This window comes from Choloepus didactylus, chromosome 7 (assembly GCF_015220235.1).
Source record: "Choloepus didactylus isolate mChoDid1 chromosome 7, mChoDid1.pri, whole genome shotgun sequence".
In the NCBI taxonomy this organism is placed as follows: Eukaryota; Metazoa; Chordata; class Mammalia; order Pilosa; family Megalonychidae; genus Choloepus; species Choloepus didactylus.
Genome location: NC_051313.1, coordinates 124,749,412 through 124,777,121, shown reverse-complemented (window position 1 = coordinate 124,777,121; position 27,710 = coordinate 124,749,412). Strand labels below are relative to the sequence as shown.

The 27,710-nt window shown below is 38.8% G+C and overlaps 2 protein-coding genes across 4 annotated transcripts in view; one reads left to right on the top strand and one right to left on the bottom strand.

The window, feature by feature from the left end:
- ZSCAN31 (zinc finger and SCAN domain containing 31) overlaps positions 1 to 19,319 on the bottom strand; it is a 30,731-nt gene extending 11,412 nt beyond the window's left edge. Inside the window, exons 1-4 of one of the 3 annotated variants that reach the window (XR_005218140.1) lie at positions 15,447 to 15,737; positions 7,843 to 8,312; positions 6,934 to 7,084; positions 5,312 to 6,419 (exon numbers count right to left, since the gene is read on the bottom strand). Coding sequence is in view for 2 of the 3 variants with exons in the window: in XM_037844895.1 (XP_037700823.1) it covers positions 5,638 to 6,419; positions 6,934 to 7,084; positions 7,843 to 8,223 (1,314 nt within the window). In the remaining variant the exon portion in view is untranslated. Of the gene's footprint in view, positions 1 to 4,640; positions 6,420 to 6,933; positions 7,085 to 7,842; positions 8,313 to 15,446; positions 15,738 to 19,243 lie in introns of those variants that run through there. The other 2 variants (XM_037844895.1, XM_037844896.1) reach the window with 2 other exon arrangements.
- Positions 1 to 27,710, top strand: part of LOC119540783 — a 71,702-nt gene that overhangs the window by 23,061 nt on the left and 20,931 nt on the right. Inside the window, exons 10-12 of the mRNA XM_037844728.1 lie at positions 195 to 462; positions 19,056 to 19,217; positions 19,399 to 19,534. Of these exons, the coding sequence (XP_037700656.1) occupies positions 195 to 462; positions 19,056 to 19,217; positions 19,399 to 19,534 (566 nt within the window). The remainder of the gene's footprint in view (positions 1 to 194; positions 463 to 19,055; positions 19,218 to 19,398; positions 19,535 to 27,710) is intronic.

Below are 27,710 nucleotides of genomic sequence, written 5' to 3'. Positions count from 1 at the left end.
TTTATTTATTTATTTACTTACTTACTTACTTATTTATTTATTTACTATAGGCTTGCTCTCTCAGGCCCTTTCTTCTTCCCTTTCTCTCACCACTTGGCAGGTCCTGCCTCCCCTTTACTTTTCTCCTTTACCCCTTGGCCTCTCTTTTGTGGCGACTTTATCGTCTGTGAGTTTTTCTTTGCCTTTCTGTATAGGTGAAAGACAAAGAGGCTGCCTGAGCACTGGAGTTGAAGTCACAGAAGAACGAAGCCAAGCTTCAGTGTTAAACCTAAGAGTAGCATGTAGTAGCGTCCAGGTCCCTTACCTCAGCTGGGACCTTATCTCTATGGCCTTAGCAGCTCAGGGAGTTCCAAGGGAGGAACAACAGCTCCTTTCCTCTCACCCTGAAGGCTCATGTGAGGAAGAGCGAGGAAGACCAGAAGCTCTGCAGCAGCAGCTTTTTGCTAAAACAAACATTTACAGGTACTGTTTAAAAATCTGGGGTAAAGATTTGACTGAATTTGCCTGCACTAGGGCAGAGGATTCTGCCTTGTTCCCCAAACCCACCTCAGCACACCTGCCCACTGCACTCCACTGGCATCTCACTCCTCTTAGGGTGGGCAGGCAGTGGATCAGTGTGGGGGCACAGGTTTAGGGACAACATGCTCACGTTGAAGGTTGCAGATGGAAGAAGGCTGAAGATGAAATTATGATTTGCTGGCACTTCTAGCATATTAGGACTGTACCAATACTCAGGATTGTCTGGAGCCTGTGGTCCATGAACCAGCAGTATCAGCATCACCTGGGAGTTGTTAAAAATACAGATTCTTGGGCCACATTCTGACTTCTTGAATCAGAATCTGCATTTCAACAAGACCCCTGGTGTGCTGGTTTGGATGTATTATGTCCCCCAAAATGACAAGTTCTTTGGTGCAATCTTGTGGGGGCAGATGTTTTAGTGTTGATTAGGTTGGAATCTGTTGATTGTTTCCATGGAGATGTGACTCAACAATTGGATACTTTCCATGGAGGTGTTACCCCACCCATTCACGGTGGGTCTTAATTAAATCACTGGAGCCATATAAAAGAGCTGACAAACAGAAGGAACTCAGAGCAGCTTAGACGTTTTGAAGACAGCCGTTGAAAGCTGACACTGACAGTTTGGAGAACACCATTTTGAAATGCAAGCTGGGAGCAAGCAGATGCCGGCCACATGCCTTTTGAGCTAACAGGTTTTTTGGAAGCCATTGTCCTTTCTTCAGCGAAGGTACCCTGTTGTTGATGCCTTACCCTGGACACTTTATGGCCTTCAGACTGTAACTTTGTAACCAAATAAACCCCGTTTATAAAAGCCAATCCATTTCCAGTATTTTGCATAATGGCAGCATTAGCAAACTGGAACACCAGGTGATTTATAGGCATAATGAAATGTTATAAGTACTATTCTAGATAATCTGAATTCAATTAATTGCTAATTCTACTCACAAATGAAATAGTCATGGAATTTTAAAGTTTATTTGGTATGGTTCCTAAGCTATAAGGAAAAACAAATTTTATATATATACACACACACATACATTCTTCTTTTACATTTTTCTTTTTTTAATATAAACTTCATATGCCAAGTAAGAAGACAAAGGTTTAGGGGCAAAATGCTTTTTTTTTTCCCCCTCATGATTGGTTTCCTGTTTTAATTGGAAAAACAAAAATCTTGAACATACATACATACATTCAGGAGTAAAAAGGGGATGGTTTGCACAAATCCATCAAAAACTGGTTCTACAATTCAGATTTCTCTAGTTAAATTCAAAATTTCCAATTTTTTCTGCACATTAACCCATTTGAACAACATCAACATTACATGACTAAAAACACGATGGTCTAGAAAAGTATTTGTATAGATTCTTGGCTGAAACTTCTCACTTGTAAAACTGGTGCCTCAATGCTAATTTACCCATACTTTTTGCTATTCTGAAATGCCATCTATGTACTGTATTTAACTGTGTTATCATCTTTTTACTATTACTTTTATATTTAGGACATAAAGTATTAAAGCAAAACTACCAAAGTACCAAAATTTATATTCTTCTAAAAATATAAGAAGTTTCTTGTATTGAAAAAAAATTGTAATGTTTTAAAAAACATGTACAAATATTGTATGTATTTTCGACAAAAATATTGATCAGTTAATTATGCTCTTCCACACATCATGTTCACTGAGTTTACTACCATAGTTTTAGTGCAACAAAATATCTTTAAAAGGCCACTCAACAGTAATTATGGCAAGGCTCATTCAAATGCAGAGGTAAAGATTCTATTTGTACAGAGACTTAGAAAATAATGTTTGAAAAGGACAGCTGAGTATGTTTTGTATACTAAAATATATATATATAAACATTTTAATTAGTTTTATAGTCAAATGTGATGCAGTATCATTTAGTGGTGATAAAAATTTTGAGAGGTATATATTTAACAAATATTATATTTTAGATTATAGTCTTAGGTAAACATTTAATACACAATGCCAAGGTAGTTTTTTTTTTTTTTTTTTTTGTACCAAAAAAGTCATACATTTAATGTGGACATTTCCTTCTTACCTGTGTGGTATAGACCAATAAAGTACTCTGCATTAAAATTTAAATCTTGAGGCAGCAATAGAGCATTGAAAAAAAATTGTAAAGCAGCTCAGATACATTTAACCCAGATTTTACATTTTTATTTGTCAGATTAGAATATAAAAAGCTTGAAAATCAACTTGAAAAAGTTTATTCTTCCTCAAGAAAATGTATGAACAATCTGAAAATGATCAACTAGTATGAATGAAACACTGTACATAGTTAAGTCACACTTAGTGGTTGCTAAACATACCACTCCCTCCCGGAAATTATGGAACCATCTATATGTGAAACTAAGTCATCTTCATTTTTGCCATATTGTTCATCACTGACAAACTTCAGTCCCATTTTTAGATCTTCATAATAATCCCTTGGACTCTCAAACCTATTGAGATTTTCTACATTGTTCCACTGAGATTTTTCAGGCTCTTCTAAATAGTCTTTACATATTAAGATTGTTCATTGGATTTTTATTTTCCTTTTATACACTGGGTAAAAATCAAACTCATTCTGTTGATGAACATCAATTTGGTATTCTTTTCTGTGTATCTGAAGGTGGAATGTAATCCTTAGCAAAGTAGTCTCTGTGAAATATCTGTCTTCTCCTATAGCAGAATATTCCAGCCAACACACTTACAAATACTACGAAGAGAGACCCACCCACTACACTAGCAATGATCATGCAGATTGTGTCATCTTTAATTGTTGCCAAAGTTGACAATGGGAAGGGCAATTTTTTAGGTTCTGTTGCTAGATCCTTGATGTCAGCAGTTAAGAGATGCCACTGAATTGTAGGCTGAAGTAGTAGGAGGATCTGAAATGTAAATGATCTTTTGATCACTTCTTTGACTGAGGGAACTGGTCACTTTACAGACATAAATGCCAGAATAACTGAAAGTCAGTGGATGGACAAAATGAAGAGTATGGTCTGAAGCCAATAAATCTTCTGGCCACTGTCCATCCAACCTGCTCCACACAGATTTGAAGGTGGTGGGTTTGCATCAGCATTATACTTGAGATTAACACCTTTTCTTCCTACAAACCAATTTCCATCAAATCCTGTTACAGAAACCTCAGGAACAGACGATATATCTAATACGAAATAATACTGGATGTCTTTTTCCAATGTTGGATGTTTTATAACACAAGTAATTCATCTTCCTCAAGAAAATCTGGTTGGAAACAGCTTGTATTGGCTGACAATCATTGCCATTTCATTTGGAAAAGATGTTGTAGTGGATTCCATTTCACTAAGATCACCTTCCCAAACAATATCTGCAACTGGTTTGCCAGTGGCTGCTGTACAAATGGCTGCTACTGTTTCATTTCCTCCATCAATTAAAGAATCTGGTCCTCTAATCAGGCTCACATTGTGTTCAACTAATAGAGTTATAGTTGTAGAGATGGGGCATTTCCATCTGGGAATGCAAAGCTTTGCATATGTATTTTCCAGAATCAGAGAATCCTGTGTTATGTAGAGTAATTGTTGCATCATTAAGTGAATAGTTCTTAAAACAAGACTCTCTCCTGATATTCCCCTTGGACAGAGAATCCATATTGAGGATGATGAACTACAATGGTCTGTGAACTTTTGCCATGTATCATCTCCCATGAAATTTGTGTTATGGTTTCATTTAATTCAATTAAACACATCAGTGAAACACTCTTTCCCCATACTGCTATGACATGTGGCTCCACAATAATCGGTTCAGCCTCAGAGCAGATGCTGGGACTTGCCCACTCTCTCCACATAGCTCCTGCTCCCTTCTGGGCAATATGCTTTTAAGCTGAACTTTCTTGAAGATTTTGACTCAGATTTTGACTCCAGAGAAAAATACAGTGAGAATGTCAGCAGAGGCATTTAATACCCTATTTTATTTCTAACATACACTTACAATTCCACCTACATTCATCAGATCATAGTAAGTTATTTCTTATGAAAATCATAGAGCACATTTGTTGAGAGCTATGTTTTAAGTGCTTTACAGGTTTGAATTCATTTAATCTTCATAATACTCCCAATCTTAAAAAAAAAAAAAGGTACTGTTATTCCCATTTTTACAGATGGGGAAACTGTAGCACAGGGGCATTTAAATAATTTGCCCAAGCCCAAAGTCTCACAGTTCACAAATGGAAAGGCAGGACTTGAACCTGGACAGTCTGGTACCAGAGCATGTATGTTTAACCCTGACAGTAAATGGCCTGCGTTAGTTCTCCCCAAGTGAATAGCAAGTTGCCTGAGGACAGAGGCTCCTTTTCTTTACAGTCTCAATGATACTGCTTGCAATGCACTCAAAGTTGCTGACTAACCCCCAAGAGGCAGTGGCAAAGGAATAACGCTGACAAAAAAGGCTATGAATGAAAGAGGTACATTACAAAGAATAGAGGATTTAAAGTAAGATCTTATCAATTATTTATAACAAAACTGGAAACCTGAAATATAAGAATGACCTGCACTGAGAATTTGAAACTAGATATCAAATAGGACATAGATTTCTAAACTGTCAACAGCTGTCACACCAGGGATAATGCTGCTTGGTTAATGAATATGCCTTCTGATGAAAGCAGCAAAGAGGTCATCCATCACATTTCCACAGGAGATCATAGCAATGGTTTCCTGTGGAAATGTAGACCATTTTTATTCCCCAAATTTTCAAATGTGTTTAAAATTTAATTCTTTCAGAAAAGACTTACCACTGAATATCCCTTGAACTTACCCAATCTTCAAAAATTATACATAGATGTTAGTTTTTTACAGTTCAATATTTAGTATTATTCAAGAACAGCCTCTCCATAGCAATTTATTTCCAGATAGGGTTTGATTCCTTTAAGGGGAATTCCTGGAAAAGAACCAAAGGATAGGGAATAGAAGGCTACCCACCAACCCTCCACACCCACAGTCATATACCCAGGAGACACTAGCACCTGTTTGTAGGCAAGCTACCCACTCCAAAGCAAAATGAATTTGAAAAGACCAGAATAAGCCACTTAAAAATCTTACTTTCCAAGACAGCCCCAGTCAGGGTCCCACTGGTCTGTGGAATTAGTCCAGTTCAGCAACAGTATGGATTCTGAAATGTCTAATAAGGTTGCAATGATGACTGAAGGATTTTCCACACTCATCACATTCATATGGTCTCTCTCCAGTGTGGCTTCTCTGATGTTTCATAAGGAGTGTTCGCCTACTAAAGCTTTTACTGCATTGACTGCACTGATAGGGTTTCTCACCAGTGTGAATTCGGAGGTGCTGGAAAAGCCCTGCATTCTGACTGAAGGTTTTTCCACACTCATTACACTGATAGCGCTTCTCTCCAGTGTGTATCCTCTGATGCTGAACAAGGTATGAGCTCAGGCGGAAGGCTTTCCCACACTCTTCACATTCATATGGCTTTTCCCCTGTATGGATTCTTCTGTGTCGAATGAGGCCATTGCTGGCACTGAAGGCTTTCCCACACTCCTTACATTGATAGGGTTTCTCTCCAGTGTGGCTCCGCTGATGTTCATTTAGGCCTGACCTCTGGCTGAAGGCCTTCCCACACTCTTCACATTCATATGGCTTCTCCCCAGTGTGGATTCTCTGGTGCTGAATGAGGACTGAACTCTGAGTGAAGCTTTTCCCACATTCATTGCACCTGTGACGTCTCTCTCCGGTGGGGTGTCCTCGCTGCTTTTCGACCCTGCTCTCAGGTCTACAAGTTTCTCTGTACTTAGAATGCAGGGGAACATCTCTTTGGAGTCTACTAGATATATCTGCCAAATTTTCCACTTTTTTAAAGACTTCTTGCTTTGGTGCCAACCCCTGGTTTTCAGGTAGAGTTTCACCATCTGCAATGGTAAATGGACCAAGCAATGTCATCTCTTTCCTTTATGAAAGAGATCAACCATAGAAAGGGGAATAGGAAGATCCTTATCAAACATGTCTAGGAATGCAAAACTGGCAGTGCAATGTAAAAAGGGGTTAAACAGGAATATTAAGGCAGACAGTGTAAAGGTTAATAAGCACTGCTGAAATGGCCAGAGAAGATGAGGCCCCCAGAGAGGATGTACTCAAGCAGACTGTATAGAGCATTTACTACAAGCTAGGCACTGTTTTAACTGTTTTACATTTTTAACTATTAAATCCTCAAATGACTCATGAGAGAGGGACTAAAATTATCCTTATTTAACAGATACTGCAAAAGGCTCAAGGAGGTTAAATGACCTACCCAGTGTCAGAGAGACAGTAGTAACAGTGCTCAAATTCCAAGCCAGGCAGGTTGGTCCAAGAGTCCACAGTCTTAATTAATGCCCTGTATTAGAGCTACCAGAGATCCCGTGAATGGTCCTGTAAAGTCCTTACCTTGTTCTTGAAATTTGTGGGGGCTGAAAGATTCACACTGCAGCTGGATCACCATGGACTGAAGCTGTGTGACTGTTGATTCCTGCTTGGCCTTCAGTTGTGCTGTATCCTCTGAGAGCACTTCAGAATGTACAAATTTGTGATCAGGGGCCTGGAGGCAGGTAGGTATATTTGTGTTCATAAGAGAAGGAGTATAAGAGTCCAAGTTAAACTCAATGAAAGAGATAATATGGAACTATATATTATGGATCAGAGTTTCATTCCACATCCAAGACAGAAGGGACAGAGCAAGAGTGGCCAAACATGGTGTGGTAGTTTAAAATGTCCACAATTTTTTTGATACTCCTGCCCTCAAAAGGTGAAGTCAAATTTCCCCTCTTGAGTGTGAGCTGTAGTTAGTAGCGCTCAATTCTACCAAATAGAATGTGGGGCAGAAGTGATGGCATATAACTTCTGAGATTAGGCAAAAAAAAAAGCATTGTGGTTTCATTCTTGTTCTCTCTGGGGGAAGCAGCTGACATGTCGTGAGGACACTCAAACATCCCTATGGAGAGACTTAATGGCAAAGAACTAAGTCCTTCTGCCAACAACCAGTAAGGACCCTCCCACCAACCATGTAATGAATCATCTTGAAAGTAGATCTACAAACCCTAGTTAAATCTTCAGATGACTGTAGTCCTGGACATCTTTGCTGCAATTTCATAAAGACCCTCCTAAGTAACTCCCAAATTCTGGACTCATAGAAACCAAGAGATGACATTTCTTGCTTAAAACAATTAAGGTTTGAAGGTAATTTGTTATGCAGCAATAGGTAACTAATATATATGGCTATAAGCAACCAACCAGAATCACCAAACTTCCTAATTAGTTTAGTATTGAATATCTAGGAGCCCATCTTCCTCCTCTCACCTGTTTCCCTGGCTCACTAAGCTCTTGCTCCAGATCTTCAACTACAGCCACCACCTCCTCCCCGCTCTTTGGATGGTGCTCTTGCACCCAGGCCTTGAGCTCCTCAGGTAGGATAGTCAGGAACTGCTCCAGAACTAGCAGTTCTAGGATCTGCTCCTTGGTGTGTGTCTCTGGCCTCAGCCACTGATGACAGAGCTCCCGTAGTCGGCTCAGGGCTTCTCGGGGACCAGGAGTGTCTTGGTAACAAAACTGCCTAAAAAGTTGGCGGGAGGCCTCCTGGCTAGAAAAGCTATTCCTTTGCAAGTAGGTTTCTTGGTCCCAGATAGGCTCTTCCTCCACTTTCACAATCTTAAGTCCATCTTGTTCCTCTTTTGAAGCCATTCTGAACTCAGAAGGCTCACTTCAGCTTAGGGTTAAAAGATAATTAAGATATAAGATTCCCTGATTTAATCTTCTTCAGGAGGATACACCTAATGGTAAGAAATAGTGCATTAAAAAGAATAAATAATAAACTAGTGGAGTTTTAAAAGCAAAGTATGAGAACAATGAATAGCATGCTATCATTCATTTTTTTTAGAAAAGTATATATAGCACAACATTGTGAATATAATTAACAGCACTGAATTATATATGTGAATGTGGTTAAAGGGGGTAATTTTAGGTCATATATATGTTACTAGAATAAAAATTAAAAAAACAACACAGGAGTGTACAGCACAGTGAACTGTATTATAATGATGGATTATGACTAATAGTACAATTATAAAAATATTCTTTCATGAGTTATAACAAATGTACCACACTAATGCAATGTGTTAATAATAGGGTGGTATATGGGAACTCTGCATTTTATGCAAGATTTTCTGTAAATGTACAACTTCTCTACTAAAAAAAATTAATAAAACATACAAGCAAATACATACTTACAAAGGATGTAAAACAAAATCAGATCTGACAAGAATGATAGTTATTTGAACCCAAACCTCAAAATGCAGCACTGCAGGCTCCCAAGAGGAAGGGTGGGCCTGACTTGGCATAGTGGATGACTGACTCCTTTCCTGTGCCCCTATCCCTCCACCCTCCAAACTCTTTTTGCCAAGTTATGGAAACCAGCATCAAATTCATCTCTATACTAATTTAGAGGAGAGAGACATTTGCTAGTTCATCAGTTAACACCCTTTCAGTTACCCTCTACGTGCTTCTCTCTGATGACAGAAATACAACTTATTAAGAGGCTATTGTGTGCTAGTTACTTTCAATTGCCTTAGGAGCAGATATTTTAAAAATCAACTTTAGTGAGACAGAAATTAAGACACCAAAAATGCACCCATTTTAAGCAACCAGTTTAAATGTTTAATGAGTTTTTACAAACATACACATCGATGAAACCACCAACACAATCAATATATAGAACATTCCCATTTCCCCAGGAGGAACTTTTGTCCCTTCCCAGTCAATCCCTGCCACCCCTCACACCAAAAGCAACCACTGTTCTGATTTCGTCCACCATAGATCCATTTTGCCTGTTCTAGAGCTTCATATAAATGGAATCATACAGGATGTACACTCTTTTGTGTCTGACTTCTGCTTATTATAATGGTTTTAAGAATCATCCAGCATTGTGTGTATCAGTAGCTTGTTCCTTTTTATTACTGAGTAGTGTTTTGTTGTATGGATAAGTCACATTTGTTTATCAATTCACCTTCTGATGGACATTTGGGTTGTTTGCATTTTGGGCTATTATAAACAAAGCTGCTATTGATAGAAAAAGTATGTGTAGATATTTACTTATATATGTTTAAAAACTGGAGAAGGGGTATGGCAGAGTACCACCTTCTCAAAATTAATAACATTAATAGCTCTAATTCTAAACCCCTCTCAGTAGTTATGTACTTTGTAGTGACCTCCCACTGTGACTCTGGGCTCAACCATATGATTTGATTTGGTCAATATGACATGTGATGAAGCAGAGGTTTGAAAGGTACTTGTGTGTTTGGCCTTGCTTGCTCTTGTTCTCTGCAATTACCAGGAGCAGGATATGTCCAGGCTGGTCTTTGAGTGATGAGGAACATGTTAACAGAGCCAAATCACCCTGATGGAGCAGATACGACCGTCCTGGGTCAGCTAAGAGCCAGCTAACCCCAGACAAATGAGTTAGCCCAGCCAAGATCTACAATGCTATGTGGTAGCTGATCACAGCGAGCCTTCCTCCTACTCCCCTTAAATGAGTATAAGTGAGCCCTGTCCACCCCAGATGAGCTGCACCCCATAGACTCGTGTGCTAAATAAATGATTATTGTGGTATGCTGCTCAAGTTTTATGGTTGTTTGTTACACAGAATTATTATGGCAACAGATAACTGATACAGAGGAGTAGCCCTTTGGGAGGGGGATTAGGTAACTGGGAAACAAGCGAGGAAGAGAAATTTTACATTTCACTGAGTATTCTGTAATTTTTCTGATTTTTGTACCATTTGAAATAAGGTACTTACTCCAATAAAATAAATGAATGAACAAATAAGTAAATGATTATAGTGATTTAAGGCAGGGTAGACAATCAATATATGGTAATTTTAGGGGGAGATATACAAAACTAGCTATACTATCAGCTAATGTCAGATAAGGCCTATAGTAGAGGCCTTCATCAAATATCCAGAGAGGAAAGAACAGGGAAAAATTAATTCTGACTGGGTAAGTAGTAGTGAAAGACTGTGGCTTAGGAACAAGTACTTTTGAATTAGGCCTAAAATAATGAACAAGAATTTGTCAGGCAGAGAAAGGGTAATGGGAAAAGATTTGACATCACAGGCCAAATATTTAAGGGTACACTGCACAGTGGATCTAAGGACAGGCAGGAGCAAAAATGAATGACAGGAGATGAGGATGGAAAGACTCATTGCACTGAAATATGGAACAGACTTGAACTGTAGGCTAAACTTAATTACATGAAGATTAAGGGGCAGCAATAGTTTCTTATTTCATGGCCATAGGGTTAGATCCATATTTTTAAAGGAATACTAAGATTCAGGAAGGAAACAGTAAGACTATGTAGTAGAGTTGTGGTGGGTTTTATAGTTTAATGATGGTTACATTGGTATAATGTTTTCTGTAGTGGTGGGATTTGAGTTTTATATTACTTTACTTAGCCTTTTGTTAATAGGATCATTTGGGTTTGAGAGCATCATTTAAAGGTTTTCCATTACAATTTTTTGAGAGTAAATGTATTTATTCCATTCATTCAAAATTGTATGCCTACCAGGCACCATGCATAGTGTGGGGTGTGTAAGGAAAACAGTAAGAGGAAATAGACATGGTCCCTACCTTTATGGTATTTATAGTGGGAGAGATAGAGTTAATACAATATTTACATAAAATTGTTACAGTGTTGAAAATATGGAGAGTTACACAGATCATGGGTCTTACTCTTTGTCAATGTTCAGGGCCAAATGTAATTCCTTTTACTTCTTTCTAAGCATCTGGGTAGTGGGTTTTTTTATCTTCAGTCCAGGAAGACTGAAAGTCTGGGAATTCCTAACTCTTAATTTGCATCATAGTCCATTATTTTTTAAAAATGTGGCTTCCCATGGGATTAAGTTTACAGGTCAAAAACATTCTGTGAATAGTGAATATGGGTTCTATACCTTAATGCTACTGAGAAACCATGGAGATAGCTTTGTTTCGTGTTCTTTGACTTGAGCCCCACCACTGTGTTGAAACTGTGGGCTAATAGGTCTGCAAGCAGTCAAGGACAGCCTAGAATTCAACTCTTCAGGATTAAAGAAGCTCAAGGTGATCTGTTTTGGGCTCAGTGCTTTGTCCCAGGAGCTGCAGACTTCCACACTCATGACAGGGATCAGAAAAATTTATAGCCATAAACTGACATGGGCTATGGCTTTCCCATAAGATAAGGGCCTAGGAGGTAAGGGACAGACCAGCCTCAACACCAGTAAATGAGCCCAGCAGTTGCTGACTCCAGACTGGATCTGTTCTACCCCAATAACCCCTGAGGCAGCAACATTGAAACACTGGTTTTAAGACACAGATTAAAGGCAGAGAGGCTGTGGTGGAACAAACTGCTCATTTGGGAGTAATGAAAAGAGTGGAAGAAGAAGAGAAATCTAAACAGAAATGTTCTCACTTGAAATAAGCCTACAAACTAAGTTCTAAAACACATGAAGAAATCTAACCCTAAGAAAAATAATCAACAATCAGAAAGAAATTCACTCCAGATGAAATTTATTTTATAATCTGAAGTATCATTAAAATAAGTGATTTTGAGTAGTATAAGAAGTAATGAAGTGATGTCATCAACATGGCAATGTAAACAGTGACTGAAAACTCCTTTCCAGAGACTCAACAACAACAACAAAGGACAATTCTGAACTATTTGAAACTCTGGAGGAGGACATAGACTGGAGAAAGACCCTACAAATGCCAAATTGAAGAAAGAGAAGAAACAACAGGTAGGAATTTTCTGTCCCAGACCAGCCTGTCCTATCCCCTCCCCCTCACCCAGTCTTAGAGTGGGAAAGGCACAGAATTAACAGATGGGACCCCTCCAACCATGGCCACAGACTATAAAATCTCTCACAGCAGTGAGACATACCCCCACTGTTTGAAAACCTGGGGGACAGGAGAGGTCATTTCAAGGCCCAGGTCAGTGAGGGACAAAAACGTGGAAGGGTCTGAAAGCCCTTCCCCACCCCCCTTAAGAGAAGCAGCAGCAGGTGGCTATTTCCTTGCCTGTGGGACAGCTGGAGTACTGGGTCAACTGAGGCAGTCCTCTGCCACAGGTGGAGCCCTACATCGAGCCAGATTTTGGCTGGCAAAGTGAGGGCATAGGAATCCCACAGTTTCAGCTCCCTGTATAGATGAAACCTGTACTCAGTGGAAAAGCAGCTTCTGAGGTCAATTAACTTACCAAACAATGTCATCTGCTGGACAGCCCAGAAGGTGCAAGGGAATTAAAACACTTAAAAAGATGCTCCAGACACTTCCTTAGGACCACTGGTCTACATGCCCTGCATGGAAACCCAGCCCTGTTTTGGTTGAGAAATATGGATGACCAAACTGTTAAAGCAGGGCTCTAAAACAAACCCAGGTCATGTTGGCTGGTGAAAAACAGAGCACCACTGGAAACCAGCAGATTTGTATTACCACACACAGTGAACTTGCTGGAGTGCCCAATGCCTACCTCCAACCCCTGTGGCAGGCCACTGTGGGTGCCTAATTTGCCAGAGAGAGAAACAAAAAACAGATAGAGATCAAAGACAACCAATAAGAAAACTCTGAACAAAAGAAAGAAAATGACCTAAAGAATAAACTAATCAAGAAAACCAGATGCCTAGACAGCAAAAAAATCATGAGTCACACAAGGACACATGAAAATATGGCCCAGTCAAAGAAACAAACTAACACCTCACTGAGATTCAGGAGTTGAAACAACTAATTAAAGATGTTAAACAAACATGCTAAATCAATTCAAAGATCAAGTCAATGAGTTGAGGGAAGATATGGCAAAAGAAATGAAGGATATAAAGAAGACATTGGGTGGACATAACAAAGAATCTGAAAGTTTGAAAAAACAAATGGCAGAACTTATGGGAATGAAAGGAACAAAAGAAGAGATGAAAAACACACTGGAGACATACAATAGCAGACTTGAAGAGGTAGGAGAAAAAATTAGTGAACTAGAGGACAAGACATTTGAAATCCTACATGCAAAAGAACAGATAGGGAAAACAAGGGAAAAACACAAGCAGGGTCTCAGTGAACTGAATGACAACATAAAGCACAAAAATATACATATTATAAGTGTCCCAGAAGGAGAAGAGAAGGGAGAAGGGGCAGAAAGAATAATAGAGGAAATAATCAGTGAAAATTTCCCAACTTATGAAAGACAAAAAATTAAAGGTCCAAGCACAGTGTACCTCAAACAGAATTGATCCAAACAGACCTACCCCAAGACACTTACTAATCAGACTGTCAAATGTTAAAGACAAAGAGAGAATTCTGAAAGCAGCAAGAGAAAAGTAATCCATCACATACAAGGGAAGCTCAATAAGATTATCTGCAGATCTCTCAGCAGAAACCATGGAGGCAGGAAGGCAGTGGTATGATATATTAAAAATACTGAAAGAGAAAAACTGCCAACCAAAAAGCCTATATCCAGCAAAACTGTCCTTCAAAATAAGGGAGAGTTTAAAATATTTACAGATAAACAGATACTGAGAGAGTTCATGAACAGGATACCTCTTTACAAGAAATACTAAAGGGAGTACTACAGACAGATAGGAAAAGACAGGAGAGAGAGGTTTGGAGAAGAGTGTAGAAAAGAAGCTTATCAGTAATGGTAACTAAAACAGTACACAGATTATCAGGAGATAGAAAGAGGATAGAGATTGGGCATGTAATGCTGAAGGAGTAAAGAATGTTCAACAGGACTGATTGTATAGATCCAGAAATGGACACAATACTGTGCGATGGTAGCACAATATTGTAAGTACACTGAACAAAGATGACTGTGAGTACAACTGAAAGAGGAAAGTTAGGGGCATGTAAGACACCAGAAGGAAAGACAGAAGATAAAGACTGGACTCTATAACTTAGTGAAACCTAGACTAGTCAATGATGGCAAATAAATGTACGAATATAAAACTGTTTTTACATGAAAGAGAACAAATGAATGTCAACTTTGCAAGGTGTTGAAAATGGGATAGTATTGGGGAAAAACACAATCAATGCAAGTTAAAGTCAATTGTTAACAGTAACACTGTAATATGCTTCCATTATTCATAACAAAGGCAATATAATAAAGCTAAATGTCTATAAATGGGGGATATCAGGGAGGAACACGGGATTCCTGGCAGTGTTGTTGTTGTCTGAACTGTTTATTTTATTTTTATTTTTCTTTTATTTTTTTATTTGTCATTTTTTCTCTTTTTCTTTTTTCTCCTCCTCCTCTTTCTCTGTGGAAGAAATGGAAATGTCCTCATACAGATTGTGGTGGTGAATGCCTAACTATGTGATTATACCACGAACCACTAACTGTTTACTTAGGAGGGAATATATGGTGTGAGAATAAAACTGTTTAAAAAATAAACAGAGGGATACAAGTGCTGTAGAAAATGTGGAGAGAGAGATGTACCTATTCACTGTTGGTGGGGAAGTAGAATGGTACAGCTTATCTGGAAGGCAGTGTGGTGGTTCCACAGGAAGCTAAGTACGGGTTTGCCATTTGGTCCTGCAACCCCATTACTGGGTATATACTTGGAAGAACTGAGAGCAGGGACATGAATGAACATTTGCACACTGGTGTTTATGGTGGCAGTATTCACAATTTGCAATGGATGGAGGTGGTCTAGGGTACATCAACTGATGAACGGAATGGCAAACTGGTGTACACATAAATGGAATATTGAGCAGCTACAAGAAGGTCCATGGTTCTGCCCTTAAAGTGATTTTTCCTTCTATCTATCCCTTTTCTGCCCTTTTTAGTCCAGGCTGGCAGTGGTTCCATCCATACAGATTTCACAAAAACTTTTCAGTTTTGCATGTAGTAAGTATACCGGGGTCCAAACCATCAGATCTTTCCACAGATCTTACCTGGATAACTGTACCTCCAATCCTGACTTGCAGTGAAATGACTGACTGGATTCATGTTCAGGTAAGCCCTCACATGGAGCACTATTTTCTGGGGACTTGCTTTCAGGAAGCTCAGAATTTTCTAAACCATCAATTTCTGATTTCTTTGTGCCCAGGAGTTCAGTTCTCATCTTATCCTTTTCTTCTTGCATTTTACACTGCAAGGAGACATGAAGTTGCACTTTCCATTCTTAGCTTAGAAATCTCCTCAGCTAAATATCCAAGCTCATTGTTTTCAAATTCTCCCTTCCATCAGACATCAGAACTCAGTTTTACCAAATTCATTGCCACTTTAAAAGTAAACATGATTTTCCTTTCTTCCAGCTTCCAATAACACATCCATCATTTTCTTCTAAGGCTTCATCAGAACTAACTTTAGCATCCATATTTCTACCAACACTCTTCAAAACAATCTAGGCCTTTTCTATAAAGCACCTCATAGTTCTTCCAGCCTCTACCCATTACCCAATTCCAAAGCCGTTTCCACATTTTTGATATTTGAATAGTAGCACCCCACTTTTCTGGTACCAAAATCTGTTTTAGTTTCTTAGGCTTCTGAAAACAGGTACCATGAAATGGGTTAGTTTAAACAATGGGAATTTATTAGCTTACAGTTTGAAGCCAAGAAAATGTCCAAATCAAGGCATCATCAAGGCAATGCTTTCTTTCCAAAGACTGGCTGCTGGTGATCTTTGGCTCCTCTGCCACACAGTAAGACACACAGCGGTGTCTGATGGTTGCTCCCTTCTCTTTTGGGTTTTATGACTTTAAGTTTCTTGTTTCTGTGGCTTTCTCTTTCTCTCCCTTTCTGCATTCATTCCATTTGAAGTACCCTAGGAAGAGGATTAAGACCCGTCCTGAATGAGGTGGGTCACACCTTAACTGAAGTAGCTTTGTCAAAAGGACCTATTACAATGGGTTTACACCCATAGAGATGGATTAGATTTAAGAACATGTTTTTCTGCAGTACATAAAGCTTCAAACCACCACACATGTAAGCATAAAATATCTGCACTTTTACTAAAGATATGATGTACTTCAATAAAATATTCAATAAAAACAAAACAATAATAAAAATACAGTAAATACCTTCCCAAATCAGTAGGGGGAGGCGAATGGAATATAGAACACTTTATCAGTTATGGATATTTAAATATGTAGTAAAAGTATAAAAATGCAGGGAATAATAAATCCTAAATTCATATAGTGGTTCCCTTCAGATAGGAAGGATAAAAGGAAATGGAATTGGCAAAGGGTATACATGGGGCCCCAAAGATATCTATATTTTTTTCAATATTGGAAGCAAACACAGAATAATAAGACTTTTAAAAAAATTTACAGCTGGGTGCTTATTGTTCTCACATTTGTATGTATGAAATATTTTAACATTAAAAAATAATGAAATAATGGAATTTGCAAAGCACAAAGACACAGAAATGAACTGAGCCTACCTACACTCACAAATCAGTTCCAGTTGCTAAATCCCTATTTTCTTCAAATGTAGCACTATTTTTCCTAATAACAGTTTTACAAACCTCTGAGTGATCCTGGATGCAACCTTTCCCCTATTACAGGTGAACTGCCAAATGCACTCCAAATACACATTTTTATTATGATTAGAGCCAATCAATCACTTTTTATCTTCATTTCCTAACTACCACATCAGTTTAAGACTTTTATTTTTCAGTATAGTGGATCAAGTTGGTACGGTTTATATTAACCACAGTCTTTCTATTTGATTTCTTCTGCTATCCTGGTTTCTGGCTGTGCTCTAGATCGATGTTGCTTTCAATTATTTACTCATTTTGTTCAATAAATGTTTAGCAAGCACAAAAGAAAGGACCAGCCCCTGCTTTGATGGAGCTTACATTCTAATTGGGATGACAAATCAAAAATAGCAACAACAAAAATAAGAAGACAAATAAAATATTTACCTATTGTGATAAGTACTATGATGAACACAAACTAGGCAATGAGTTATCAAATAAATAGTGTAATGGGGGGGGGGTGAGGCAACATTTAAGCTGCACCCTAAAGAGTGGAAAAGAGAGGTAAGCAAAGAGTAGGGGTGGAGGGCAGGGAGGAGCACTCAGGACTGTTCAAAAGCCCTAAGGCATGCTGTGGTCAAAGAAATGAAGAGGCTGAGGTGGCTGCAGCCAAATGAGAGAAGAGGAGAATGGTTAAAAAAAAAAAAAAAAATTAGGCTGGCAAGACTAGCAAGAGCCAGACCATGTAGGGCAGAATTTGGATTTTCTTCTAAGTATAATAGGAAACCACTGAAAACTGTTAAGAAGGGAAATTACAAGAATGGATTTGTTTTAAGAAGCTCTGGATGGAGAATGAGCTGTGAGGGAGTAGGGGTGGAGGCAAGAGAGGAAGCAGAAAAGTCAAGGGATGAAGGAAAAGTGGAAATAGGGGTAGAGACTATTTATTGCATTTGATCCAGAAATACTTCCACTTAGGTCGGATAGGACTGTATTTTGCAAATTAATTTAACTTTGAAAAATACATACAACCAAAAGGAAACAGTTTAACTTTTGTTTGTATAAGTGTTTCAGTCCCTTGAGGACATTCATGGAGTTGTGCTAAGAGCTGAGAATATGTGGAAGCTGATAGTTCATGGGGATGTTAACTAATAATACAGCAAAATAAAAGTACATGTTGAACATGTACTGCTGGAGGAAGAGAGCTCATCCTAAATTCAATATTCAACTTCTAGGCATTACCTGAAACTCAAAAAGGAAATCATTTCACAAATACTTCCTAAGTGCCTACTATGTGTCAGGCAGCAAACACATGATAAAAAAGTGATTGTAACAAATGCAGAGTTTGCTAATATGTCTTTCTCTTCACTGAATTTAAAACATGTCAGAAGGAGCACAAACGGGCATTTTCTCCATTAGCTTCAATATATTTAGCAACAACAAAGAGATAATTAAAACTATAAACTACCTGTATTGTAAAATAAATCCTAAAGGGTAAGTGATTACAATAATAATAAAGAAAGGGCTTAAATACCACGAGGAAACAGACAATCCAGAAATGGCGATACAGTACAGGAGGAATGGTGGGGTGTCCTCTTCAACAAGGCAGTGGGATGGGAGAAGGGGGGGGGAACTGGCACTGTTCTAGGTTGACAGAGGTTAAATAATCATATGCAATGAGTGGGCTTTGGATCTTAGTATAGACCACTGCAGAAGTCATTTGTGGGACAACTGGGGAAAATTTGAAAATGAACTACGCATTAGATTTTAGGAAAATGAGCCTACATTTAGTTGGGTGAGGTAACGATCTTGTGTTTATGTAAGAAATGTCCTTATTTTTTAGGGATGCATACGGAACTTTTTAGGGTTGACAGGTCGTGATCTTTGTAATTTATTTTAAAATATGTGAAGAAAAAATAAATGCAACAAATACTGCATGACGTTAACAATTGTTACATAGCAATAATAGGCATATGGGAATTCATTATCCTATACTCTTTCGTTTCCCGTGTTTTGAAAGTTTTCATGACATAAAAAGTTTTCGGTTTTTTTTGTTTTGTTTTGTTTTTGTTTTGTTTTTTTTAAGGCCAAAAGAAGCGGAACCTCCCTCCCCTCCTCAACCCGGGCCTCTCGCTAGTGAAGGTGTGGAGAAAAAGAGCTGGCGGGTGCCCGGGGACCGCGCCTGCGCAGATGTCCTTTTCCAGCCTGCCCCAAGGCACAGACCTTCAATCTCCCGGGAGCGGGGCGGGTCCGGACTAAGGGCCCGAGACTCACCTTCGGGGAATAGGGAAGTTCCAGATCCACTGGCGGGCTTGAAGCCCTCGGACAACCGATAAACCACAAAAGCCGGAAGTGCGTCAGCCGTTCTGAGTCCAGTCGCCAAGCACAAGCCACTCTTTCCCCTCTAGGAGCTTTCTTATACTCTCTAGGAAATCCGGAGGTTGTTGCTCCGTGTTACTACCTTACTGCAAAAACCCGGGCCTTAAATCCCAACCCGATGGATGTGAAGAAGAGAAACCTCAGCAAGAGATTTCTGTGCGGCGGAGCGTCTACCGGCATTTGGGAGTCAGGGGGTCATGGAAACAGCGCTGGAAAAGATTTCATCACAAAGGGAAGATGGGGGGAAGGGGGAGCGGAGAATACAAGGATTTAGAAGACAGGAACATGTAAATCAGTAATTACATAAAAGTGATTTGCATGTGAAATAAAACAAAATTAAATAAAATTAATGTTTGTGCAAGAAATTTAAATCTTTTTCAATGTGTTTATGTGATTCACTCCTCTTCATTAACTAGATTATCAGACTATCCAAGAACCTATTCATTATGCTATTCGGAATTTGGCTTTTCCTCTTAAGGAAATATTGCTATAGTGTAATATGAAATTGGTTATAATTTGCTTCTTTGTGTCAGAATAATTTCTTCTAATTTTATTTAAAGATCATCTTTATTGCTTTCGTTTCTCACATTCCACGAATTTTTTATTTTGAAATTTCAGTTCGTTAATAAATTAGTTTTAGTGTCATTTATCATTTCTTGAATCACTTGAATTATTTACAAATTGCAGTTGAAATGGCTTATTTCCTCTTACCATGTCCTAAAATTGCCTGCAGCTACTTCAGTGCTACCCAACAAGGAGAAAATATGGGAAGGGGAGTCATAATTGAAACGTGGCAAAAATCGATACCATACAATTTTTGGGTTCTCTGCCCAATGCACTCAAATGATCAATTCCTGAGACAATGGGGTTTCAAAGAGAGATCGAGTTTATTGCTAGGCACAAAGCAGATCAGCTGGCCTATCGGCCTAAAAATCTCTCTCCAAACTGCAGTAACTCTAATAGTTTTATATTATCAAAAAAATGGGTAGGTGTTGATGAGCACAATGGCTCTAGAGGATGTAATTAGAGATGATCTAATTATTGAGCATGCGCAGATTGATCACATGCTTAGTCACAGATGTAAGAAAATGGTGGCCTTAATATGATGATGGGTGTGATTTTTTGTTATAATGAGATATAGTTCACTTATAGTTTAAAGTTTAAGCTACTGCACGTCAGGCGGGTTAGATCCAGTTTTGGTTAATAAGATAACTTTGGAATTAGGATGGGTTAGTTCTGGGCTGACCCAAGACCCTTTTTTTTTTTTTTTAATCTTCATTTTATTGAGATATATTCACATACCACACAGTCATACAAAACAAATCGCACTTTCGATTGTTTACAGTACCATTACATAGTTGTACATTCATCACCTAAATCAATCCCTGACACCTTCATTAGCACACACACAAAAATAACAAGAATAATAATTAGAGTGAAAAAGAGCAATTGAAGTAAAAAAGAACACTGGGTACCTTTGTCTGTTTGTTTCCTTCCCCTATTTTTCTACTCATCCATCCATAAACTAGACAAAGTGGAGTGTGGTCCTTATGGCTTTCCCAATCCCATTGTCACCCCTCATAAGCTACATTTTTATACAACTGTCTTCGAGATTCATGGGTTCTGGGTTGTAGTTTGATAGTTCCAGGTATCCACCACCAGCTACCCCAATTCTTTAGAACCTAAAAAGGGTTGTCTAAAGTGTGCGTAAGAGTGCCCACCAGAGTGACCTCTGGGCTCCTTTTGGATTCTCTCTGCCACCGAAGCTTATTTCATTTCCTTTCACATCCCCCTTTTGGTCAAGAAGATGTTCTCCGTCCCACGATGCCAGGTCTACATTCCTCCCTGGGAGTCATATTCCACATTGCCAGGGAGATTCACTCCCCTGGGTGTCTGATCCCACGTAGGGGGGAGGGCAGTGATTTCACCTTTCAAGTTGGCTTAGGTAGAGAGAGAGGGCCACATCTGAGCAACAAAGAGGCATTCGGGAGGGGGCTCTTAGGCACAACCATAGGGAGGCCTAGCCTCTCCTTTGCAGCAACCATCTTCCTAAGGGTAAAACCTATGGTAGAGGGCTCAACCCATCAAACCACCAGTCCCCTATGTCTGTGGTCATGTTAGCAACCATGGAGGTGGGGTAGGCGAATACCCCTGCATTCTCCACAGGCTCCTCAAGGGGGCACTACATCTTTTTTTTCCTTGTTTTTCTTTTTTTTTTTTTTTAACTTTCCCTTCTTTTTTTTTTTTTTTCAGATTTTAAACATTTTATTGAAGTATAATATACATACAGAAAAACAAACATATAAAAAATGTAAGGTTCGTGAATACTCACAAACAGTAACAAAGTTAAGAAATAGAACATTATCAGTGCCCAGGACCAGCTGCATAATTTGCAGGACCCAGTGCCAAAGGAAATGCACAGCCCCCTGTTGAAATTTTGTTGATAACTTGAAGATAGTGACAGCAGAACATTAAACCAAGCACAGAGTCTTTCTAAATGCAGGGCCCCGTGTGACTACAAGAAGTAGTGCTGCCCACTCCCCAGAAGCCCTCTCATGCTCTCTTCCAATTCCTTCCTTCCACATCCCCAGCAAGGGTACCTACTATCCTGATATCAAATAGCAGAGAATAGTTTTGCTTGTACTCTTTTGTTGGTCTTCTTTTGCTCAACATTGTATTTGCGAGGTTCATCCATACTTTTATGTGTAGCTGAAGATCATATATTCTTACTGCTATTTAGTTAAAAATAGTCTGTAATTCAGATTTCGTTTTGTCACTGACTGAAGTTTGTTTAGGAGAACTTTAAAGAATTTCCCAGTGGCTGAGTACACTAGGCTAAGGACTAACTTCTTGGCTCCAGAGGTGTTGCTAGAAGTAGGCTCTTTTTTCTCTGAATGAGTAGGTCTTTACTCAGGGAACACATAGCGTAGGTAAGAAACGCACTTTATTCTCTCCTCCTGTTCTTCTGATACCCAAAAAGGAAGAAAGAGAAAGAAAGCCAGCCAAAGAGGGTGGTTGAAGGTAACAGATTTTTTCCCTTTCCAGGTAAGAAGTGGTAGCACACACTGACTGTAGACAAAGGAGCTGAAGTTGTTCTGTCAGCCTGTGAGTTCCCAACGAAACTGGGACAAAATCGTGTCCTTCTTTGTCACAGTACTTCCATCAGTGGATCTTAACAGGGGCAAGTCTTTGTGCATGTCCGTTACCTCGGGCTGTCCTGAAGAAGTGACCAGTGAGACCTCTCTACGTATGGGGGCAGTTGGGTGCCGCCTTGACAGTGAGAATGGCCGGGCAGTTGGGGTGGTAGCCCAGACAAATAGCCCACTAATCCTTCAAGAAAGTATCACTAAAAACATATACTTTAACAGTTCAGACCTAAATTGGAGCCTAAATTCAAACTATTTTATTATAGTCACTTTGCACCAGCCAGCTTTGTATTTAAGGCTTATAGCTCAATAACTTCGGAGGAAGTTTGATGACTAAAGATAAGAAGTGTTTTTACAATGTGCTATTTGCTTGAGGTGAAAGGTCTGTCATTGAGATTCTTTCTTTAAACAAACAACATCTTTATTTTAAGGTAGATAAGAGTTCACATACAAAATTAAAATGGCACAAAAAGGTGTACAATGAAATGTAGGTCTCCCTCTTACCCCTAGTTTCCAGCCTAGCCCCTAGATTTTTCTTGCATATCCTTTCAGAAATAGTCTGTTCAAATATATGTAATCTTTTAAATATTTTCTTAAGAAATTGTAGTATACTATACATACTGTTCTGCTTCTTGCTTTCTCACTTACTGTTTCTTGCAGATTGTTTCATACTAATGTATATAGAATTGCGTCATTTTTTTAAAGGGCTACATAATAGTCCATTGGCTGAATGAACCACAATTTAAAAAAAAAAAGGTTCTTTTCTTTTTTTAAACAGCTTTATTGAGGTAAATTCACAAACCATGAAATCCTCCTATTGTAAGTAAAAAAAATCGGTGATTTTTACTGAATTTATAGACCTATGCAACCATCCCCACATCTAGTTTTAGAATATTTCCATCACCCTCAAAAGTTTCCTTACGCTGATAATTTATTTTTAAATTATTTACTTACACTTTGTTTTTCCTTTTCAGTGATTCATTTTAACATTTCTTGGGGTTGTGATCCTTTATTTTATTTTTTTATTTTATTTATTTTTTTAATCTTCATTTTATTGAGATATATTCACATACCACGCAGTCATACAAAACAAATCGTACTTTCGATTGTTTACAGTACCATTACATAGTGGTACATTCATCACCCAAATCAATCCCTGGCACCTTCATTAGCACACACACAAAAATAACAAGAATAATGATTAGAGTGAAAAAGAGCAATTGAAGTAAAAAAGAACACTGGGTTACCTTTGTCTGTTTGTTTCCTTCCCCTGTTTTTCTACTCATCCATCCATAAACTAGACAAAGTGGAGTGTGGTCCTTATGGCTTTCCCAATCCCATTGTCACCCCTCATAAGCTACATTTTTATACAACTGTCTTCGAGATTCATGGGTTCTGGGTTGTAGTTTGATAGTTCCAGGTATCCACCACCAGCTACCCCAATTCTTTAGAACCTAAAAAGAGTTGTCTAAAGTGTGCGTAAGAGTGCCCACCAGAGTGACCTCTCGGCTCCTTTTGGAATCTCTCTGCCACCAAGCTTATTTCATTTCCTTTCACATCCCCCTTTTGGTCAAGAAGATGTTCTCCATCCCACGATGCCAGGTCTACATTCCTCCCCGGGAGTCATATTCCACGTTGCCAGGGAGATTCACTCCCCTGGGTGTCTGATCCCACGTAGGGGGGAGGGCAGTGATTTCACCTTTCAAGTTGGCTTAGCCAGAGAGAGAGGGCCACATCTGAGCAACAAAGAGGCATTTGGGAGGAGGCTCTTAGGCACAACCATAGGGAGGCCTAGCCTCTCCTTTGCAGCAACAATCTTCCTAAGGGTAAAACCTATGGTAGAGGGCTCAACCCATCAAACCACCAGTCCCCTATGTCTGTGGTCATGTTAGCAACCATGGAGGTGGGGTAGGCGAATACCCCTGCATTCTCCACAGGCTCCTCAAGGGGGCACTACATCTTTTTTTCCTTGTTTTTCTTTTTTTTTTTTTTTTAACTTTCCCTTCTTTTTTAAATCAACTGTATGAAAAAAAAATTAAAAAGAAAACAAACATACAATAAAAGAACATTTCAAAGAGACCATAACAAGGGAGTAAGAAAAAGACAACTAACCTAAGATAACTGCTTAACTTCCAACATGTTCCTACTTTACCCCAAGAAAGTTACCTAATATAGCAACATTTATGTGAACTTGTTCCTACTATATCCATCAGAAATTAACAGACCATAGTCATTCCTGGGCATCCCCAGAACGTTAAATAGCTTATCTGTTCTTCTTGGATTATTGTTCCCCCTTCCTTAATTGCTCTCTATTGCTAGTTCCCCTACATTCTACATTATAAACCATTTGTTTTACATTTTTCAAAGTTCACATTAGTGGTAGCATATAATATTTCTCTTTTTGTGCCTGGCTTATTTCGCTCAGCATTATGTCTTCAAGGTTCATCTATGTTGTCATATGTTTCACGAGATCGTTCCTTCTTACTGCCGCGTAGTATTCCATCGTGTGTATATACCACATTTTATTTATCCACTCATCTGTTGAAGGACATTTGGGTTGTTTCCATCTCTTGGCAATTGTGAATAATGCTGCTATGAACATTGGCGTGCAGATATCTGTTCGTGTCACTGCTTTCCGATCTTCCGGGTATATACCGAGAAGTGCAATTGCTGGATCGAATGGTAACTCTATATCTAGTTTTCTAAGGAACTGCCAGACTGACTTCCAGAGTGGCTGAACAGTCCCACCAACAATGAATAAGAGTTCCAATTTCTCCACATCCCCTCCAGCATTTGTAGTTTCCTGTTTGTTTAATGGCAGCCATTCTAACCGGTGTGAGATGGTATCTCATTGTGGTCTTAATTTGCATCTCTCTAATAGCTAGTGAAGCTGAACATTTTTTTCATGTGTTTCTTGGCCATTTGTATTTCCTCTTCAGAGAACTGTCTTTTCATATCTTTTGCCCATTTTATAATTGGGCTGTCTGTACTATTGTCATTGAGTTGTAGGATTTCTTTATATATGCAAGATATCAGTCTTTTGTCAGATACATGGTTTCCAAAAAAGTTTTTCCCATTGAGTTGGCTGCCTCTTTACCTTTTTGAGAAATTCCTTTGAGGTGCAGAAACTTCTAAGCTTGAGGAGTTCCCATTTATCTATTTTTTCTTTTGTTGCTTGTGCTTTGGGTGTAAAGTCTAGGAAGCGGCCGCCTAATACAAGGTCTTGAAGATGTTTTCCTACATTATCTTCTAGGAGTTTTATGGTACTTTCTTTTATATTGAGATCTTTGGTCCACTTTGAGTTAATTTTTGTGTAGGGGGTGAGGTAGGGGTCCTCTTTCATTCTTTTGGATATGGATATCCAACTCTCCCAGCCCCATTTGTTGAAAAGACCATTATGACTCAGTTCAGTGACTTTGGGGGCCTTATCAAAGATCAGTCGGCCATAGATCTGAGGGTCTATCTCTGAATTCTCAATTCGATTCCATTGATCTATATGTCTATCTTTGTGCCAGTACCATGCTGTTTTGGCAACTGTGGCTTTATAATAAGCCACAAGTTTCCAAATAAATTTGATAACTAGCTTTTCCAAGTCTGCAAAGTAGGTTGTTGGAATTTTGATTGGGATTGCATTGAATCTGTAGATGAGTTTGGGTAGAATTGACATCTTAATGACATTTAGCCTTCCTATCCATGAACATGGGATATTTTTCCATCTTTTAAGGTCCCCTTCTATTTCTTTTAGTAGAGTTATGAAGTTTTCTTTGTACAGGTCTTTTACATCTTTGGTTAAGTTTATTCCTAGGTACTTGATTTTTTTAGTTGCTATTGACCAAGACCCTTTATTAATAAACATCAGGGGCTGTCTTTTGTGACCATAAAACTCGAAAGTGGAAAAAACAGATAAAATGGGTACAAATAAAGATCAGTCACAAGGTTTTCACAATCACAATGGCACAAGATAAAGGCTATACCACCATTATCAGAGATTAAGGCAGTTGGATTACAGTTCAAAGATTTCAGGTATTTCCCTCTGTCTGCTCTAATATACCAGAAAGAAAAAAGGAATATCTGTATAATGATTCAGTAATCATAATCATCACTTAAATCCTAACTTCTCGGTTACAAAATTACTGTAAAAAGCAGCAAGTTTTGAGGAGAAGCCGGAGAGACCTGACCCACAGAGAACTATAGAGATGTTTAAAAGAATGTAGCTTACCCAGTGGCAAGACTAATGTGCAGCCAAAAATGGTGTTATTGGATATATATAACTAAAGAAAATCGAGGATAAGTGATAAGGCTAAGGGTAACTACCCCAATAAAACATCTCAAGTCCTTCTGCAGTTTCTGCACCAGAGCTAGTTGTCAGAACTGGCTGTTTCTCCATGAGAAAAGACCCTAATGATGCTAAAGCAAATGTATATAGCAATGATTCCCCCAATCCTTCCACACAGGGATCCATATAAATGTCCAGGAAATTAACCTGGTGAGATGTCCACTGGGGAAATGGGAAATACACAAACAGTTTTAGGACTGATTGATACAAAGTCTGAGTTGCCATTGGTACTTAGGAACCCAAAGCATCACTGTGGCCCCAACTGAGTTTGGACATATGGGGCCAGTTAATAAATGAAGTCCTGACCCAGATGAGGCTCATATTAGATTCAAGATACCCCTCTGCCTGCACTGGTCGTTTCCCTTATCTATGAATATCATGGGACATATGAAAGTTACTTGAGAGATGGAGTAACCACACATTGATCCTTTGAACTGTGGGGTAAGAGCTATCATAGTGGAGAAAGTCATCTGGTGGCTTCTAAACTGCTACATATTCCATGGCGACAATAATTTTTAAAAAGAAAGAATCACAGCACAAATAGGTTAATTCCTCTCTTAAAGACAAAAAGAATGCAACGGTCCTCATCACTCACACCTTTAAATCATCAGTCTGGATTCTACAGACAAGGCAGATCCTGGAGAACGACAATTAATTATTTTAAGCTCAACCAAATAGTAGCCCAGTTGCAGCTACAATGCCAGACATACTTTCTAGAACAGATTAACATGGCTGAAAGTATATAATATGTAGTCATTGATCTGGTTAATGCATTCTTTTCCCTCCCTCTTGGAAAAGAGAAACAGAAGCAGTTCATATTTGCATGAGATAGACAAAAGTTTACATTTCTGTTTGTTTCTTGTGGGCTTTATGAGCTCTC